This window comes from Lepidochelys kempii, chromosome 20 (genome assembly GCF_965140285.1).
Source record: "Lepidochelys kempii isolate rLepKem1 chromosome 20, rLepKem1.hap1, whole genome shotgun sequence".
Lineage (NCBI taxonomy): Eukaryota > Metazoa > Chordata > Testudines > Cheloniidae > Lepidochelys > Lepidochelys kempii.
In genome coordinates this window covers 12661233-12680553 of record NC_136399.1, presented here as the reverse complement: position 1 = coordinate 12680553, position 19321 = coordinate 12661233, and the positions used below count along the sequence as shown (strand labels likewise).

Below are 19321 nucleotides of genomic sequence, written 5' to 3'. Positions count from 1 at the left end.
AAGGACTTTGAGCTCTGGACAGGGCTTTTTTTCTCTCTGTGCTACCCTTACCTAGCTACTCTTCCATCAACAGCATGGCTACCCCATCATGGCATCATCGCTCTAGGGTGGCATGTCCGTTAGCCATTTCATTGTCCCCAGGTTCCCCCATCCTTCAGAGGCATGTGATGGGGAAGCAAACAGACACACTGGCTTTGCAAAGGAGTCTAAATCCAGTTGTTCTTTACTGTAGATAGCACAAGAATTACCCAGAGCTAGACAAATTAACAACACATCTGGATGCATTTCCCTGCTTCAGTTTCCTCATCATTGTGGAGCATTCTCTGGACTCCTCTAAGGAACCCAAATACCTCCTTCAGTGCATGGCTTCTCCTCCAGATCATGAAGTCTTCTCTTATTCCTGCAGCCAACTTCCTTCTGCTTCTTGTCTCCTCTCTGTCTGTCTCTCTCTCTTTCAAATGGCCAGTGAGAGACCTTTTCTCTTATAACCCTTTGCCCCCTTTGTCAGATGACCTCCCAATCAGCCTCATCTGGTGTGCCTTGGGCAGCAGCCATCTCTTTGTTCACAGGTGCTCCATTTGAATGGAAAATCATCAAAGTTTAATGACCCTCTTTTGTTAGCCCTGTGCCAGGACATGAATTTCTCCAGTCAACTCCTGTGCATTTTAGCTCCATATATAGACAAATGGCACCACAGAAGGCAAATAAGCCCAACATTCAAAGTGGAGCCTGCAGTGTGTTACAGATATCCGTAAAGTTTCCAAAATCAAACATAATGACAGGTTTCAGAGTAACAGCCGTGTTAGTCTGTATTCGCAAAAAGAAAAGGAGTACTTGTGGCACCTTAGAGACTAACCAATTTATTTGAGCATAAGCTTTCGTGAGCTACAGCTTCTGTAGCTGTATGCATCCAATGAAGTGAGCTGTAGCTCACGAAAGCTCATGCTCAAATAAATTGGTTAGTCTCTAAGGTGCCACAAGTACTCCTTTTCTTTTTGCAAAATCAAACAATTCATAAGCTGTACACAGAGAGACAAGGTAAATTATTTTATGGCACCAACTTCTGTTGGTGAGAGAGAAGCTTTCAAGCTGCACAGAGCTCTTCAGGGCTGGGAATGTGCTCAGAGTGTCACAGCTAAATACAAGATGGAACAGATTGTTTAGTAAAAGTAAACACATATTTTAAGGGACTATTCAAGGTGAAGTGACATGGGGTGAAGTCATGGGGAGAAGGACGGGGTGGGAGGCAGCTTGGGTGTGGGGGTTGTTAGTGGGTTACAGATTGTTGTAATCAGCCATAAATCCAGTGTCTCCCTTCAGTCCATGGTATTTAGTGTCTAGCAGAGTTATGAATTTAAGCTCCCAGGTTCATCTTTTGAAGGGGTTGTGCAGGTTTCCTTGGAGGATGAGGACTGAGAGGTCAGGTAGAGAGTGATCATTTTATACAAAGTGCTCATCCCCAAGTGATGTGGAGTTTTTCTCTTTCATGATTTTCCTGTGTGAGTTTGTTCGAGAGCGTAATGATTGTCTGGTTACTCCCAGATCATTGTTACTGTAGCATTTAGTGCACTGGATGAGGTGCCCCACATGTTGTGATAGGCATGTGCTGGGACCTATGGATCTTGAAATGTGTTTTGTGTGGGGTATTGATCATCATAGCAATGAAGATATGTCTACAGGTTTTGCAACTGTTGTTCGGGCAGGGTCTGGTGCCGCTTTGAATTGGTGGGTGGGGAGCTTGCTTCTGATGATGAGTTGGGAGAGGCTGAGGGGTTGTGTGAAGGCCAGAAGAAGGCAGGAAAGATTTCTTTCAGGACATGGTTCACATCGAGTTTGGGTTGTAATTGTTTAATGATGCCCCATATGGGTTCTAGTGTGGGATGGGAGGTGACAGCTCAGGGTGTGTGGATGGAGGGAGTTTTATTTCCATATTGAAGCAGGTTCTCTTTAGGGTATCTGGGTGGCCCATTCCAGGATGTCGTCTACTTCTTTGATGGAGTGTCCTTGTTTGGTGAAGGAAGTTTTAAATACACCACAAAACCAATGATATTCCTGACACACAGCGATGATATTTTCATCCTCTAGACAGATGACCTAAACTCCCTCATAGATTTCCTCCACAACTTCAACAACCACCACCCATCCATTAAACTCTCTCTAGAAAACTCCCACACCAGCACCAACTTCCTGGATATCACGCTCTGCTTCAGCAATGGAACCCTACAGGCAACTAAATACTAGCAACCCATAGATCACCACGCTTTGTCTACACTACAAATTACTTCGCTATAACTTCGGAATAATCCACATCCCTGAGCAACGTAAATTACACTGACTTAAGAGCCGGCGTAGACAGTGCTATGTTGGTGGGAGAGCTTCTCCTGCCAACAGAGCTGCCGCCTCTTATGGGAGGTGGCGTAATTAAGCCAACAGAAGAGCTCTCTCCTATCAGCTTAAAGCGCCTGTGCTTATGCGTCACTGTAACGGATGTAATGTGTAATGTAGATGTAGCCTTACCTTCACAGATGCAGTAACCACTCCAAGAAATCTGTTATCTACAGCCAGGCACTCAGATACCAAGAATATGCTCCAAGGAGAAAGTCCAGGATTCACACCTTAACACACTTAAAACTGCCTTTACCAAACATTGTATCAAGTCAATTGCATCATGGAAAACCTGTAGACATATCTACACCGGTAAGATGATCAACACCCCCCATAACACACCTTTCAAGATCCATGGGTCCTACACAGGCCTATCATAATGTGGGGCAGCTCATCCCGTGCACTAAATGCCACAGTAACAATGATGTGGGTGTAACCAGACAATCACTGCGCTCTTGAACAAACTCACACAGGAAAATGATAAAAGACAAGAACACCCTATCACCTGTGGGTGAACACTTTTCACAACATGATCACTCTCTATCTGACCTCTCAGTAGGGTTGCCATCTGTTAGGGGGCTTATTCCTTCACCCACTTACTTCCCTGGTCCTTCTCACATCAACAGAGAGCAACAATACCCGAAGTCCAAAGGTGCAAACAATTAGATGTTTATTGGGGTGAACTTCCAGCAAGCATGATTCCAGTTTCCTTCCTTAGTATCCTCCTTCCCAGCTCTGACACCACAGAGCCTTACACCTGTGTCCCTGTTCCGATTCCTGCCCTTAGCCAAGCATGATTCCAACTTCCTTACTCCCATTCCCTGTTCCCATTTCCCTCTTTAGCAAAACATGATTCCAATTTTCTTACCCCCATTCCCTGTTCCCATCTCCCCCTTTAGCAAAACATGATTCCAATTTTCTTACCCCCATTCCCTGTTCCCATCTCACACACCCACATGCCCACCCCCACCCACACCCCAGTCACTTCCTCATTGACTACAGATTATATAGTAAAACTTGAGTTCTGCTTAGCTATACCTTAACCAATCATTTTCCTGAAATTTAACTAACCAATCCTAACATATTGTAACATGATTATGTAACCAATTATATCCCACCACCTCAATTAGTTTACACCCAGCAAAATTAATTATACAGCAGACAGGAACAATCACAGAACCAGACAGAGATTATACAGACAAACAACAGCAAAGTGGGAACTATAATGACAAAACAATACAGAAGTGAGGATTTCACATCCCAGCTATTGATAAGTGAGTTCTTGCCAGACAGGATGCTATCAAACTAAGTTTCCTTTTACATTTTCTAGGCACTTCCCTTTCTCTGGAGGTGATAGGAATACAATCCTGTCCTGATAGTGCCTAACAGCCCAATAGCACCTTATTTCAATGTGACTAGTTTGGAATGTGAGGATGTGACCGTTTGCTTCCCAGCTTATGGCTGCCTCTGCTGCTTAGCCAAAGGCCTTAGCCTAAGAACAGGGCCTCAGACTGTCACAGTAAGAGAAAGCCCTTACACCAGCAGACAGTGATTTTGATTCTTTCTTTTATACCTCTATCACTAGCCAAGTGATAAGAATACACCTAAATTCTTAAAGTACAGGCCTTTACAGACAGGCCTGAATATCTATATCCTAACACCATCTGTTTGGCTTTTACCCAGACACTCTAGTTGTGGGCTTCTGTGTTTGGGTGCCATTTAGGGATGCCAGGTGCCCGGTTTTCAACTGGAAAGTCTGGTCGAAAAGGGGACCTGACAACCCTAAATGGCACCTTAACTAAAAGTCCAGTTCCCACAGGGCGAGGGGAGTGCCGGGTCATTAACCCACACCAGCCCCTGCTCAACCGTGGCTGCCTCCTACCTGCATGCAGGCTCCTTGAGACGATGCAGCGAGCAATGAGGGGAGGAAGGGAGAGGAGCGAGCGATGGGGGCGAGGCCTTGGGAGAAGCGGTGGGGCACGGGCGTGGCCTTGGAAGTCAAGTTACGGGAAATTAGAAAGATGGCAATGCTACCTCTGAGTCCTCATCCTCAAAAGAAACCTGCCCAACCCCTTCAAAAGATGAGTTTAAAGACAAGTCGGAGTTTAAATTCCTAACTTTGCTAGACACTAAAAATCATGGACTGAAGAGAGACACTGGATTTATGGTTTCTGACAACATTCCACGCTATGCATCCGATGAAGTGAACTGTAGCTCACGAAAGCTCATGCTCAAATAAATTGGTTAGTCTCTAAGGTGCCACAAGTCCTCCTTTTCTTTTTGCGAATACAGACTAACATGGCTGTTACTCTGAAACCTGACAACAATCTGTAACCCACTAACCATGCCCCACAGCTGCCTTCCCTGCTATGACTGGAGAGGTGTTAACAGGCCATTTCACCTTGAATGGTCCCTTGAAATGTGTGTTAACTACTTGTGCTAAACAATCTGTTCCACCTTGTGTTTAAGCTGTGACCCCCTGAGTAAGTTTCCCAACCCCGAAGAAGAGCTCTGTGTGGCTGGAAAGCTTGTCTCTCTTACCAACAGAAATTGGTCCTACAAAAGATATTACCCCCCCTACCTTGTCTTGCTAATATCCTGAGAACAACAGAGCTACAATACTGCATATTAGCTATACGTAGACCGCTTCCCTAAATCATCCCACCGGAATTTGATCCTGGCATTCCTGCTCCCCCATCGGTCACCATTGAGGTCTGGACCTGGGATTTTAAAGCACTAAAAGTCTGGGCCCCACTTCAGCTAACAGGCTAATGGCCCCTAGTTTGAAGTGGTGGTAGATTTTTTTCCTCTTAAATGAATCAGACTCTATAGAGCGGGGACTCCGAACACTGGGCTGGGGGACTGGGCTGCAGTGGCTCTGACTGGGTACTTGCACCCTCCCTCTGATTCTGAAAAGCCCTATCAGGTCTCTGGAACAAGGGAGCCACTTAGGGCAGCACTGAAGGGCTCCCAGAGCCTCTATTAGGGGCTATGCTGGAGAGAGGAGGCACAAGCCCCTGGCCCTATGTCTTGGCATCAGTGCCCACCAGGGAGGGAATCTGGCTCAAAGTGCTTTGTGCAGAGCAGCCAAAATCCCTTGCTATTCATGAGAACTGTGTCCAGCCCACATAAAGTCACGTCCCAGTGACCTCCACTCAGTCACGTCTCCATGGCGGCCTCTGTCTGCAAGGGAAGGAGGTGGCACTCTAGGGCAGGGCGAAGATCCCTGGGGCAGGGGCAGGGTGAAGATCCCTGGGGCAGGCCACGTTGGGCACATCCTTCAGGGCTAAGTTCCCTGCAGCAGGCCATGTTGGGCACATCCTGCAGGGCAAAGATCCCTGCAGCAGGCCATGTCAGGCACATCCTGCAGGGCAAAGATCCCTGGGGCAGGCCTCGTCGGAAACATCCTGCAGGGCGAAGATCCCTGTGGAGGGCCGTGGCGGGCACATCCTGCAGGGTGAAGATCCCTGGGGCAGGCCACATCGGAAATGTCCTGCAGGGAGAAGATCCCTGGAGCAGGCCGTGTCGGGCACATCCTGCAGGGTGAAGATCCCTGGAGCAGGCCACATTGGAAACGTCCTGCAGGGCGAAGATCCCTGGAGCAGGCCCCGTTGGGCACGTCCTGTGGGGGGTGGGGTTGCATCGTGGGGCAGGCCATGTTGAACCCCGTGCTCATGCTCCTTGGGCCTGTTTTGTGCAGAGGAAGAATCGACAGGAGCTTGTGCAAAAAGCGAAGACGATGGAAGGCCAGGACTGTCCTCAGAGAAGCAGAGAGTGCATATACAACCAACGGACTCCTCAGGCAAGCAGGCTCCTGCAAGTGACTAGGTAGGAACCCATGGGAGGCTAGAGCAGGAATCAGAATCAGAATCTCAGGGTTGGAAGGGACCTCAGGAGGTATCTAGTCCAACCCCCTGCTCAAAGCAGGACCAATCCCAACTAAATCTAACCTGAGCAGACCTCAGCTAGAATAGTGCATGGTGCTGCCATATGACAGAGCAGGGAGAGAGAGCGTGTGTTTGGAGATCGATTGATCAACAAACTGATGAGAATGCCAAGAAGAGGACACGGATACTGGGGCTGGCAGGATAGGCAGAGGGTAGAGAAGTTAAAAGCTGCTAGGTCTTGCTTGGCTCTGCCATCACTGGGTGGAGGGTGTGACCAAGTGCCGGGAGCGGCATTGCTCAGGGTGGAACACGGGGGTAGTGAGGAGGAAAGGGCTAATATTTGGAAAGGGACTGAGCATGAGGAACAGCCTCATGAGCATGGGAATCCCGTGGGCTGTGAGTTTGTGTGCCCAGGGATGTGGTAACAGGTGTGGGGCTCGACTGAGCCCTCTGGGTTTGGCTCACAGCTCTCCTGTTGGCTGATGCTCCTGAGTGGCCCATTCATGATGCATGTGGTCACCAGGGCGTGCCGCTGCACTGCCTTACGAGTTTTCTCTGAGAGCCACATTTTAAATCCACAAGGTTCTTTTTTGGCTTATCTCAGCTGCCGCCGAACTCCGGCTCCATGTGGTGCCTATGAGATAAAGTGGGGACAGGTGCCCACTCCACACATGCCACCACCACGGTTATCGCTATTGGCCCCCTCCTGGGCAGCCCCAGCAGCCACGCCAAGGAGCAGATGAGCCCTGGAGTCTGAACCTGAGCTCAGGCTGAGTCTTGTTTCTCACCCTCTGGGCTCTAAGGGGAGGCATTATTTGACTCAGGCTGGACATCTCCCTACCACCCATGGCAGCCTTAACTCTGCCCCTAGTAATGCCCTCACCCCTTCTGCTCTCAGCTCTGCACTGAATTACCCTGCCAGCACAGCCAGTGGCTGTCCCAACCCTCCCCAATCCCTAGTGCTTGGGGACCATTGTCTGGGGAACAGGCATGTGCACGCTGAGGAAATGGGCAGAGTTAAGGTTACAGGGCATGGCCTGTGGTGTTCAGTAGCCGTGGCCCTGGGAGGGCATGTGTTTGTAGGTGGAGGAGCAGCAGGATGAACTGGGCGGCAGCTTGGCTTTTCGTTGGATTTCTTTTGTGGGTTTGTAGTGTGGGTCCCAACCCCAATGTTTGTTGTTTTAATACCCTCCTGTAGGTGGCGCTCTGGTCCAGGTGTGAGTGATGTTTCGAGGACAGAGGCAGGGCAATGCGGCGGGAAGGAAGGAAGAAGGAAGATCACTGGGTTCCGGGGCGGGGGGTGGTTAATGATTGTTTTCTAAGATTTCAATGGCTGTTTGGGTGTTTGTGATTTTTTTTTACTGCCGTAGAGAAGACGCTCTGGAGTGGGAAGGTGAAGGCTGAAATCTGGCCCCACCAGCCCTTCCTGGCTTGAGGTGAATGGGGCAGCCTGGCACAAGTGAGGCATTTCACAGCAAACACAATGATCCTGGGCGGGATTGACAGTGCCAGGTGTGGACATGCAATTCCAGGCAGAGTCCAGAGAGGGTGAGATCCCCCCTTGCACAGCCCAGCCCAGGACCTCACACCCTGCATGAGACCAGAGCGAGAGTGTAGGAATGGCTGGGCCTTGTGCCAGGCCACCCCTGGCTCTCCCCTCACCCAGCTGACACATGGTGAAGCTATGACCTGCCCTGTCCACACTGAGGGTTTGAAGCATGTTGTCAATCATGGTTTAAACACACCTTTGTGCTAGTGTGGACAAGCCCCGAGGAGCGCAGAGCCTAGGGGGACATCCCTTTCTCCCCAGCCACACGGGACACCCCACTGCTTCCCCCTCGCCCTCGGTCTGACCAGGGTCTCTAACCCTACAAGGTTCCTGCCTCCCTCAGCCGGGTCCCAGGACAGGTGGGCCAAGCTGGGTCCAGATACTGCTGACCCCAGGGCAAGCGTGGGATGTGAGCATGTAGCGTGCCTCAAGCCTGGCAGTGCCGCACATCTGGCTGCCCTTGCCCCTGTCCAGTAGTGCAGGAGGCTGAACCCTGCCCAGTGTGTCTATCGTCGCCTGCACTCAGCCCTCTACAAGCCCCCATCATCACTGCAGCTTTGGCTGTCCAGAGCACCAAGCCTGTCCTGTCAATCAATAAACTGATCTCATGTTAGCACCTGCTGCTCATTGCACCTCTGTACTGGGGTTGGCGTGTGGGAGGGAACAATAGGCTCTGCCAGATGGGATCAGCCCAGTCTTCCAGCACGAGAAGCTGCAAAGGAAGGGGTGAGAACCCCGCTGGAACCGACGGATGATCATCTGCCCCCCCCCCCCAACCCAGTGAAGGTCTCATCCTGCTCTTTAATGGTCAGCGATCAGCTTAGTTCCTGAAGCAGGTTAATAACCCTTCCCAAAGGTTTGGTCTCATTATTTATTTATAGTAAGTCTGGCTTTTCTTGTGATCCACATAATTGTCCAATCCCGCTAGATTCTTGGATTCCAAGGCCAGCAGGGACCACTGTCTCTTGAGCTCAGTGACATCATGTTGCAGGGAGTTCCACAGGCTGAGCACATGCTGGGTAGTGAAATATTTCCTTTAATCAGTTTTGGAATTCCTGCCTTTAGTTCGTGGGAAGGAAAGTGAAGAAAATAAAACCCAGGTAAGCAAAGTCAGGCTCAGAGCTGCAAGAACCACTCCAAGCCACTGTGATCCTGGCAACTGCCCCTTCCCCGGCCTCAGGGGCTGTTTGCAAACATGGGGGGCAAGTGTTCAGTCTTAGAGACTCTCCAGCTCCTCGGCAGATAGCTTCCTATTGGGGGTGGGACGCAGGAGGATCTGATGGCCAACTGGGGGCCCCCTCCAGTGCAGCGACTCTGGCTGGGAGACCTGGAGCCCCCAGCTCAGAGCAGCGTCTCCGCCTGCCACCCCGGTGCACACTCCAGCTTGCTGGCTGGGGGACATTGGTGCCGGCCAGCCTGAGATGGGCTCAAACAGTGGGTGGTGGAAAACAGGAGGCACCTGAGGAGATGAGGCATGGGGCAGTGCAGGGACAACCCCATAGTCCATTGGCTGAGAGGGACAGTCCAGGTAACCCACTGGCTGAGAAGAGACAGCAAGGGTAGCTCATTGGTTAAGAAGGGACAGTGAAGGTAACCCATTGGCTGAGAGGGACAGTGCTGGAGTTCATTGGCTGAGGTCTTTTATGCCTCATATCTCAAAGTTCCTATAAAGGCCAGTCAGAGCCCATCCCCTGGGCAGCGGGAGCCAGGCCCCCAGAGCCCTGGGCTGGGGGTGATGGTGGGAGGCAGCCCTGGGCAAGGGCGGAGCTAGGCCATGGCTCTGGATTTCAATAGCGCTCAGCCCCCAGCAGCCTCCATTGGGAATAACAGGAGGGAGAGCCTCCATTGTTCTTACTCGGGGGGGGGGGCTCCATTGTTCTCAGTGGGGGGAGCCCCATTGGTCTCACTAGCGTGGGGGGAGCCTCCATCCCCTGCTGGCGCTGGGGCAAGGGAGTTTGTTGCTACTGTTCTGGGGCTTTCCTGCCGCCCCCTCCTCAGCGCTGACCAAGCACAGAAACGCCTCCAGCTCTCAGGGCTCTGCTCTCGGCCCGGCCCTTGCAGCTCAAGGGCATTAATATCTCAAGGGTTCAATGGACAGCAGGCCCTGTCCTGTGTCTTCATCACAGCCAGGAGGCCTTTGGTGCAGCCAGCTCTGAGCTTGGTCCCAGGCCCAGCCAGCGCTGCTGCTGAGGGATTCGGAGAGGAGCAACAGGGCCACCTGCTGGCTCGAGAGGGGAGGCCTGACCTAGGCAACAATGACACTAGGAAATGGCCAGTTAGTTGATCAAAGGCAAAGTCCTGCGATTAACGCCCTATGTTATCAGTAGTAAAGATGTGTATCTTGACCCACAGCACCTCCCTCCCCCGCCCACACCACTAGACCCCATTCCCCTTCCTGGGCTGGGAATAAAGCCAAGGAGTCCTGACTCCCAGCACCTAACAACAGCCATACCAGGTCTGTCCAGTGGTCCAGCTAGCCCAGTAGCCTGTCTTCCAGCAGTGGCCAATGCCAAGTGCTTCAGAATGAACGGAACAGGGCAATTTCGAGTGAGCCATCCCCTGTCATCCCGTCCTAACTTCTGGCAGTCAGAGGTTTAGGGACACCCAGAGCACAAGGCTGCGTCCCTGTCTATTTGGGCTAATAGCCACTGATGCACTTACCCACCATGAACTTAGCTACTTTTTGAACCCAGTGATACGTTTGACCTTCACAACATTCCCCTGGCAATGAGTTCCACAGGTTGACTGTGTGTTGTGTGAAGAAGGACGTCCTTATATTAGTTTTAACCCTGCTGCCTATTAATTTCATTGGCTGACCCCTGGGTCTTGTGCTATGTGAGAGGTAAATGACACTTTCCGATTCACTGTCTCCGCACCCGTCATGATTTTATAGATCTCTGTCATATCCCCCCTTAGTCGCTTTTCCAATTTGAACTGCCCCATTCTTTTTAACCTCTCCTCATATGAAAGCTGTTCCAGAGCCTTCATCATTTTTGTTGCTCCTTTCTGTACTTTTTCCAAGTTTAATATATCTTTTTGAGATGGGGCAACCACAACTGCACGCAGTATGCGAGTATCCACGTACCATGGATTTATATACAGGCAATATGATATTTTCTGTCTTATTATCTATCCCTTTCGTAATGATTCTCAACATTCTGCTCGCTTTTTTTGGCTGCCGCTGCACATTGAATGGATGTTTTCAGAGAACTATCCACAATGACTCCAAGATCTCTTTCTTGAGTGGTAACAGCTAATTTAGACTCCCCCTCCCCCCTTGTTTTCTATGTATGGTTGGGATTATGTTTTCCAAAGTGCATTACTTTGTACTTTTCAATATTTAATGTCATCTGCACTTTTGTTGCCCAGTCACCCAGTTCTGTGAGCTCCCTTTGGAACTTGGCAGTCACCTTTGGCCTGAACTATTGAGTAATTTTGCACTGTCTGGAAACTTTGCAACCTCACTTTCACCCCACTTTTCCAGATCATTTATGTTGCCCAACACAGGTCCCAGTACAGCTCCTCAGGGACCCTGCTATTTATTGGTCTCCATTGTCATAATGACCAGTTTTTCCTATTTTTTGTTGCCTGTCTTTTAACCGATCACTGATCCATGTGAGGCCTTTACCTCTTTCCCCATCACAGCTTACATAATGTAGAGCCTTTGGTGTGGGACCTTATCAAAGGCTTTCTGAAATCTAAGTACACTATATTGACTGGATCACCTTTGTCCAGATACTTGTTGACCCCTGCTCAGAGAATTCTAATAGATGGGTGAGGGATGCTTTCCCTTTATAAAAGCCACATTGACTCTTCCCCAACATATTATGGTCTTCTGTGTGTCTGAGAATCCTCTTCTTTAAAGCAAATCAGCATTACATTAGCGACCACCCAGTCATTTGGTGCAGAGGCTGATTTAAGCAATAGGTTACATACCACAGTTAGGCATGCTGCAATTTCATCTTTGAGTTCCTTCAGAACTCTTGGGTGAACACCAGCTGGTCCTGGGGACCTACTGCTGCTTAATTTATCTGTTTGTTCCAAAACCTCCTCTATTGACACCTCAATCTGGAACAGTTCTTCAGATTTGTCACCTAAAAAAGAACAGCTCAGGTGTTGGACTCTCCCTCACATCTGCAGTGACGACCAATGCAACGAATTCATTTGGCGTCCTTGTCTTCCTTGAGTGCACCTTGATTATCCAATGGCCCCACTGATTTTTTTGGGACAGGCTTCCTGCTTCGGATTACAAAAAAATGCTGGTAGCAAAAATCCTGCTCTAACAATTACCCCCCCGCACCCCGCTCTCTTTCCCGAGCCAGAGCTAAAATTAGAAATGGGCTTTTCTTAAAAAAAACAAAAAAACAAAAAACACTTTTCTCTCTCCTGTCTTGCCCTGTGAAGTCTTTTTCCCTTTGTCCCTTTGGGGGGCCTTTTAAAAATTATTTCCAAAGCCAGGGGAAAAAACAACAACAGAAACCATTTTTAATTCTCTTTTGTTTTTTATTTGTCCTTCGTGTAGTTTTTTTGATTAGTTCCTTAGTTTCATTTTTACATGCGCACAGTTTGGGCTCAGCATCGGAATGTGGAGCTGTTCGTATAATAACCAGTTTCGAGAAACAAAGAGTAACTGCATGGTAGAAAATTATGCCCGAAGTACAAACACGTACAGAGAATACCCATGGTGGAGGTGAGCTTGGGTGTATTTACAGTGCGGGGCAGGAGAGCTTAGCAACTCATGGCCACTGGGGCAGGCTGCAATCTTGCGTGGCCGCTAAGCAGCGACCAGGTTAAAGGTCCTCACAGCTGAAAGGAAGCCAGTTTGGTGAGGTCAGTCCCACGGACGCTCATGATGGGGAGCTGCTGATTCTGGGCCTGATTCTGTCTCACCTAGTGCCTGATCCTGTGGGGTGCTGAGCCCTGCTGCCTTCCATTGATCTCAGAGACAGTGCTGGTGCTCAGTGCTTTCTGGGTCAGGCCTTCAGGAGGGTTTTCCATGGGTGATTTTCCATGGTGTGGGCAGGAGCAGGATGTGGCCTGAAGTTGATGCTTGGGTGCTCTAAGAACAGGCCACTGGCTCTGAGTGGGGTGGGGCTTTGTCTCCCTTTGCTCTTCCTCTCTGGTACCTTTGCCCTCCCGCCTCCCTGCAGATCAGACTCAGCCCCCAAACAAGCCCTCACTCTGCCAGGTGGGACAGCATCACTAGCCCCCTTTTACAGAGGAGGGGACTCAACACGGGCCATGGGGTGACTCTCCCAAAGCCACACAGCAAGTCAGCAGCAAAGATGGACCCACTCAGCTCCCTGTTTTAACCACCAGACACATTCACTCCCAAAGCCTGGCCTAGAACCCCTGTCCTGAGTCCCACTCTCCCATTCCAACCACTAGATCTCCTGACTCACAGTCCCCCTGCTCTAACCCCCCGCTCCATTTGCCATGCCCTCCTAGAGCCGGGCTAGACCCCAGTGGTCATAGAATCATAGAACATCAGGGTTGGAAGGGACCCCAGAAGGTCGTCTAGTCCAACCCCCTGCTCGAAGCAGGACCAATTCCCAGTTAAATCATCCCAGCCAGGGCTTTGTCAAGCCTGACCTTAAAAACCTCTAAGGAAGGAGATTCTACCACCTCCTTAGGTAACGCATTCCAGTGTTTCACCACCCTCCTAGTGAAAAAGTTTTTCCTAATATCCAATCTAAACCTCCCCCACTGCAACTTGAGACCATTACTCCTCGTTCTGTCATCTGCTACCATTGAGAACAGTCTAGAGTCATCCTCTTTGGAACCCCCTTTCAGGTAGTTGAAAGCAGCTATCAAATCCCCCCTCATTCTTCTCTTCTGCAGGCTAAACAATCCCAGCTCCCTCAGCCTCTCCTCATGACTCATGTGTTCCAGTCCCCTAATCATTTTTGTTGCCCTTCGCTGGACTCTCTCCAATTTATCCACATCCTTCTTGAAGTGTGGGGCCCAAAACTGGACACAGTACTCCAGATGAGGCCTCACCAATGTCGAATAGAGGGGAACGATCACGTCCCTCGATCTGCTCGCTATGCCCCTACTTATACATCCCAAAATGCCATTGGCCTTCTTGGCAACAAGGGCACACTGCTGACTCATATCCAGCTTCTCGTCCACTGTCACCCCTAGGTCCTTTTCCGCAGAACTGCTGCCTAGCCATTCGGTCCCTAGTCTGTAGCTGTGCATTGGGTTCTTCCGTCCTAAGTGCAGGACCCTGCACTTATCCTTATTGAACCTCATCAGATTTCTTTTGGCCCAATCCTCCAATTTGTCTAGGTCCTTCTGTATCCTATCCCTCCCCTCCAGCGTATCTACCACTCCTCCCAGTTTAGTATCATCCGCAAATTTGCTGAGAGTGCAATCCACACCATCCTCCAGATCATTTATGAAGATATTGAACAAAACCGGCCCCAGGACCGACCCTTGGGGCACTCCACTTGATACCGGCTGCCAACTAGACATGGAGCCATTGATCACTACCCGTTGAGCCCGACAATCTAGCCAGTTTTCTACCCACCTTATAGTGCATTCATCCAGCCCATACTTCCTTAACTTGCTGACAAGAATACTGTGGGAGACGTGTCAAAAGCTTTGCTAAAGTCAAGAAACAATACATCCACTGCTTTCCCTTCATCCACAGAACCAGTAATCTCATCATAAAAGGCGATTAGATTAGATTAGATTAGATTAGGTCCTATGGCTTGACGCACCAGTATACCTGCCAGCCCTCCCCTGAGCACCCTGCCCTTATAGCAGGTATACCTCCCTTCCCCCGCCCCCGAGCGCCTAGCCCTGATAGCAAGTATACCTGCCCACCACACCCCCTGAGCACCCAGCCCTTATAGCAGGGATAACTGCCTCCTCCCCACAGAGCACCAAGCCCTTATAGCAGATATACCTACCTGTCCCCACCCACTGCAGAGCGCCCAGCCCTTATAGCAGATATACCTGTCCATCCCCCCAACACACACACACAGAGCGCCCAGCCCTTATAGCTAGTGCACTCCTTAGAGCATGCGGCTCCCAGGCCCTATAGCTGGTGCATCTCCCTGTCCCGCCAGAGCACCCAGCCTGTACGGCAAGTGCACCCCCACCTCCCCTGAGCAGTGGCTCTCAGCCCCTACCGCGGTGCCCCTCCCAAGTGCCCAGCTCCTGCAGCAAGTACACCTCAGGGACCCTCCAGAGCACCTGGCTCCCAACCCCTCACCGAGAGCAGGGCTCCTGGCCCCTATAGCAAGCGTACATCCCAGCCACTCCCAGGGCTCCTGGCCCCTATAGCAAGCATACATCCCAGCCACTCCCAGGGCTCCTGGCCCCTATAGCAAGCGTACATCCCAGCCACTCCCAGGGCTCCTGGCCCCTATAGCAAGCGTACATCCCTGCCACTCCCAGGGCTCCTGGCCCCTATAGCAAGTGTACTTCAGCCTCACCCCCACCCCCACCAAGTCCTTAGCTCCCAGCCCCTATAGCGCCCCCCCCAGCATCCACTCTGGCACCTAAGCATGCAGCTTCCAGTGCCCCCCACCACAGGGCGGCCAGCCCCTATACCAAGTGCACCTGTCAGCCCCCTGAGCATGCAGCCCCCAGCATGTGCTGCAGGACAGGCTGGCGTTTTAGTGGAAGGGTGTCTTGGATTTGTAGTCCGGGAAGTGCCAAGTGTGGAGCCCAGCTCCCCACTCACACCCCCTTTCCCCTCTCCCATCCAAGCATCTCCAAACACTTGACAACCAGCAGTGAATTTAGCCTGGCAACCCCCTGGGGAAATGTCATTAACCCCTTAGACAGCGGGGGAAACTGAGGCAGGGGGTAACTTGGCCCCGGTCACCCTCGAAGTAGCGGAGCTGGAAATGGAACCCAAGAGTCCTCATTTCCCCCCGCTCTAATCCACTGGAGCCCACCCCTCTCCCAGAGCTGCAGATAGGACCCAGGAGTCATAACTCCCAGCTCCCTGCCTGTACTATTACACATATGCGCTAAATACGCACTTATCTCCTCCCTAGCTCCCCCTGGTGTCCTCGCTCACATCCACTGGCCAAGCACAGACAGTGCCGCTCCCTAATCGAGGTCAACTGAGGTCAGGCCAAGGTAGCTGACTGGAGCAGGTTCACCTGGAGCTCTGGGCTTTCCTCATCTAGACAAATCTAGACAAATCCTCTGGCTTTTCCTGACCCATGAACCCGTGGGAAGTCCAGCCTTGGTCAGCTCCCAAACAACCCCACCACAGAGCCGGCTGGAACAGAGTCCCTGTGACCCTGGGAATCGGGGGAACTTAATATTTACAGTTTGATACAGAGTGGGCTGGATAGAGACAGGCTTCATGCATGCATCCCCACCGGCGCCCCACTGATACCCCTCAGTTCTGACCTGCAGCGCCTGTGATCCCAGCCCTGGGTTCCCCAGTCACTGCCCTACTGATGCCTCTCAATCCTAATCTGCAGCCCCTGGGATCCCCGGCTCCAGATCTACCGATGTCCCTCAATCCCAACCTGCAGCCCCCTGGTAGCTCAGCCCTGGGCTCCCCTGCCCCTGCTCTGCCGATGCCCCTCAATCCCAACCTGCAGCCCCTGCTATCTGAGCCCCCCAGACACACAGCTCTGCCAATGCTAGTCTATCACAACCTATTCTTCAGTCCCTTTCCAGCCCCTCTAGGGTGCACAGCCCCCCAGCCCCTGCTAGTCCAGTCCTGCCCCCAGCTCTGCCAAGGCCCCTAGAGCCTGCTGGCTCCCATGGCTCTTGCTGAATCCTGCTGCACCACAGCCCACGGCAACTCAGTAGAGTTAATGGTGGTAAACTGAGGCTGCCACAGTCATTGCACGTGTGAGTCGACCAGGCCGAGAGTTCAGGGTTCAAACGTGCTCCCCCCCCCAAAAAAAAACAAAAACAAAAACAAAACAACAAACCCACCATCCCTGTGCTGTGAGGTGGGAATGGGGCTGTGGAGTTTGCTCCAGGCCACCCTGCACTTGTGAGCCGAGTCCTGTTAACAGCCAGGTGTGCAAAGAGGCCTGCTCTAGAGCCCCCCTCCAGCCTCAGGATATGGATCAGAGTAATAATCTGCTCTGTTATGGTCATTCTACCCCACAGGGCAGAGGGTGAACACACCTGCCACGGTCCCTGCCCGTCCTTCCATGCCCTCCTCCACAGGTGTGGCTCAGGGGCCTAGTGAGAGACACAGGATGGAGGGGGTGGTGGGGTGGCGAGGGCTTGGGAAGCCCTTGTCTCAGTTCCGTTTATTACCCTGCACGTCTGGGAGACGTGGCTTCACCTGGCCTTACTGTGGAGCGTGTACCTGGCTCCTTTACTGTTTAGCAAGTGTTTATCCAGGCAAAAGCGTGTACACTCCCCGCCCCATGACCAGTGGAGCCTCCCGTCATGCTGCAAGGACCCATGTGCAAGGAGGCACAGAACAAACACACTCCCCACATGTGTAACATGGGGCTTGCATCTGTAACTTGCACGGGACCCGGCGAGAGCAGATTCCACACAACAGCCCCTTGGTGTCAAATACCACAGCCCCCACGCCAGCCCCATGACATCTGCAGGGAGCTCCTGGGTTCCCCGCAGGAAGGAGAGTGGGTCCTGACCCAATCAAATTGGAGGGGAGCCCTGAGAAAGGGGGTTTAACGCACAGGGAGTGTCACACCATGGCGCCCACTTTTCCAGCCTAGGCCCAAGGTGGGCCCAAATCCCACACCACAGCTGGGGGCTTGGCCTGGCAGGTAGGGGCCCAATAGCTGTTCTCACAATGCTGGGCCTGAGCCTGGCACAGGGTCTGTTTGAATGTTGGGCTCCGGGTAGATAAATATTGGGGCTGCAAGTCAGGAGGGTTTGCCACTGGAGGCCAGACCCTCCTTTGCAGGGACCCCACTAGAGACGGGGAGGAGATTCTGGCCTGCGAGGAGTGGGTGTGTCTGTCTGGGAGTACAAGGGGCGACCCAGCCCATGTTCTGTTCTAAGGGTAGGCCCTGGGGCTCTGAGTCTGGGGGGTGCAGGCATCACCCCAGACAGGTATTGTGCAGTGGTCATCCATCCTGGCTCCAGTGGGCAGGTAAGCAGCTGTGACATGCCCTGGGGGCACTGCTGGAGTCCACAATTCCCCAAGTGACCAATTTGGCACCCCATTCTCCCCCAAACTCCTCCCACAGGCCTGTGGATCACCCTGAAGCCTCTGCACCTCAATCATCCCTGGGCGTCTGACAAATTGGGATTCCAGAGAACACATCCTCTAAAAAGACACAGGCAAAGCCCTGGCCCAGCAGCTCCAGGAGGTTGCTGGCTGGGCAGTGAGATGCCTCTGATAGCCCCAGCTGGAGGGGTGGGGCAGGAAGGCAGCTGGAACAGGGGCCTATAGTACCTGGCTTGGCTGGCCTGGCCATGCCAGAGCTCTGGGGTGGTGGCGGCGAGCAAAGGCTTTGTTGGGTTCAGGCCATGTGCTCGGTGACATCAGGATTTCCCTTGACTCTAAGTTTACATTAATTTTTATATCTTGGCAATGGTTGTTCCTGCTCGCCCTCTGGCCTGCGGCGGCTCCTCCTGCGATGGTGTTGATTTCGATGGCATCGAAGACTTTGGACTAAACTGCATCATTCAGTTGGAAATGGGACCTGCTGGGTCAGAGCGGGAGAGTCAAGGCCTAGACAGCGGGATCCGTCCTCCCGCCAGGCCCCGCTGAGTCAGGGCACCCCTGCATTGTGCCAACCTAGAGTGCACTGGTGCACAGACGCCTCTGTGCAGGACAGCACGTCCCACAGTCCCCCTCCGCTGGACGCTGCTGAGCCAGGGCGCCCCCCCACATAATGCCAACTTGAGACCATGGTGGTGCATGTCCGCCTCTGTACAGGAGAGTGCATCCCACTACCCCACCCCGTCCGGGACCCAGTGACCCAGAGCGCCCCCACATGGTGCCAATCTGAGGGCACATTGGTGCACGGCTGCCTCTGTGCAGGACAGCACGTCCCACCTTCTCCCTCCCCTTGGTCCTGCTGAGCCAGGGTGCTCCCTGCATAGTACCAGTCTGAGAATGTGTTGGGGCACAGCCCCCTCTGTGCAGGACAGTGCGTCCCACTGCCCTCCACCTCACAGCAGCTGACGGCAATGAGCTACTCCAACCATAGAATCATAGAATATCAGGGTCGGAAGGGACCTCAGGAGATCATCTAGTCCCACCCCCTGCTCAGAGCAGGACCAATCCCCAATTTTTGGCCCAGATCTCTAAATGGCCCCCTCAAGGATTGAACTCACAACTCTGGGTTTAGCAGGCCAATGCTCAAACCACTGAGCTCCCTCCAGTCAAAGTCAGAACTGGCTGTACCAGAGTGGGGCTGAGGGGAAGAGCTCTGCAGACTCACACCCCAGCAGCACAGCAAGCTCCAGCCTTGCCCTAGAGGGACAACTCTGTTGGGGCTGAGAGGGGAGTGTGGTCTCCCCTGCCCAACCACTGCTTGACAGCCACAGGATCTGGGCTGAGATGCCCCAAATGTATCTG

The 19321-nt window shown here is 52.2% G+C and overlaps 2 protein-coding genes across 7 annotated transcripts in view; one reads left to right on the top strand and one right to left on the bottom strand.

Annotated features, from left to right (window-relative positions):
* The window catches only part of PPP1R1A (protein phosphatase 1 regulatory inhibitor subunit 1A), an 80140-nt gene extending 71703 nt beyond the window's left edge, over positions 1 to 8437 (top strand). Inside the window, exons 6-7 of one of the 3 annotated variants that reach the window (XM_073318378.2) lie at positions 6086 to 6187; positions 7471 to 8437. In XM_073318378.2, coding sequence (XP_073174479.1) covers positions 6086 to 6187; positions 7471 to 7493 — 125 coding nt within the window. In that variant the 3' untranslated portion in view covers positions 7494 to 8437. Of the gene's footprint in view, positions 1 to 6085; positions 6214 to 7470 lie in introns of all 3 variants that reach the window. The other 2 variants (XM_073318377.2, XM_073318379.2) reach the window with 2 other exon arrangements.
* A 6887-nt stretch (positions 8438 to 15324) lies between these two features.
* PDE1B (phosphodiesterase 1B) overlaps positions 15325 to 19321 on the bottom strand; it is a 149783-nt gene continuing 145786 nt past the window's right edge. For 3 of the 4 annotated variants that reach the window (XM_073318684.2, XM_073318682.1, XM_073318685.1), the window contains one exon: positions 15325 to 18440. The gene's annotated coding sequence lies outside the window, so the exon portion shown is untranslated. Of the gene's footprint in view, positions 18444 to 19321 lie in introns of all 4 variants that reach the window. The other variant, XM_073318683.1, reaches the window with a different exon arrangement.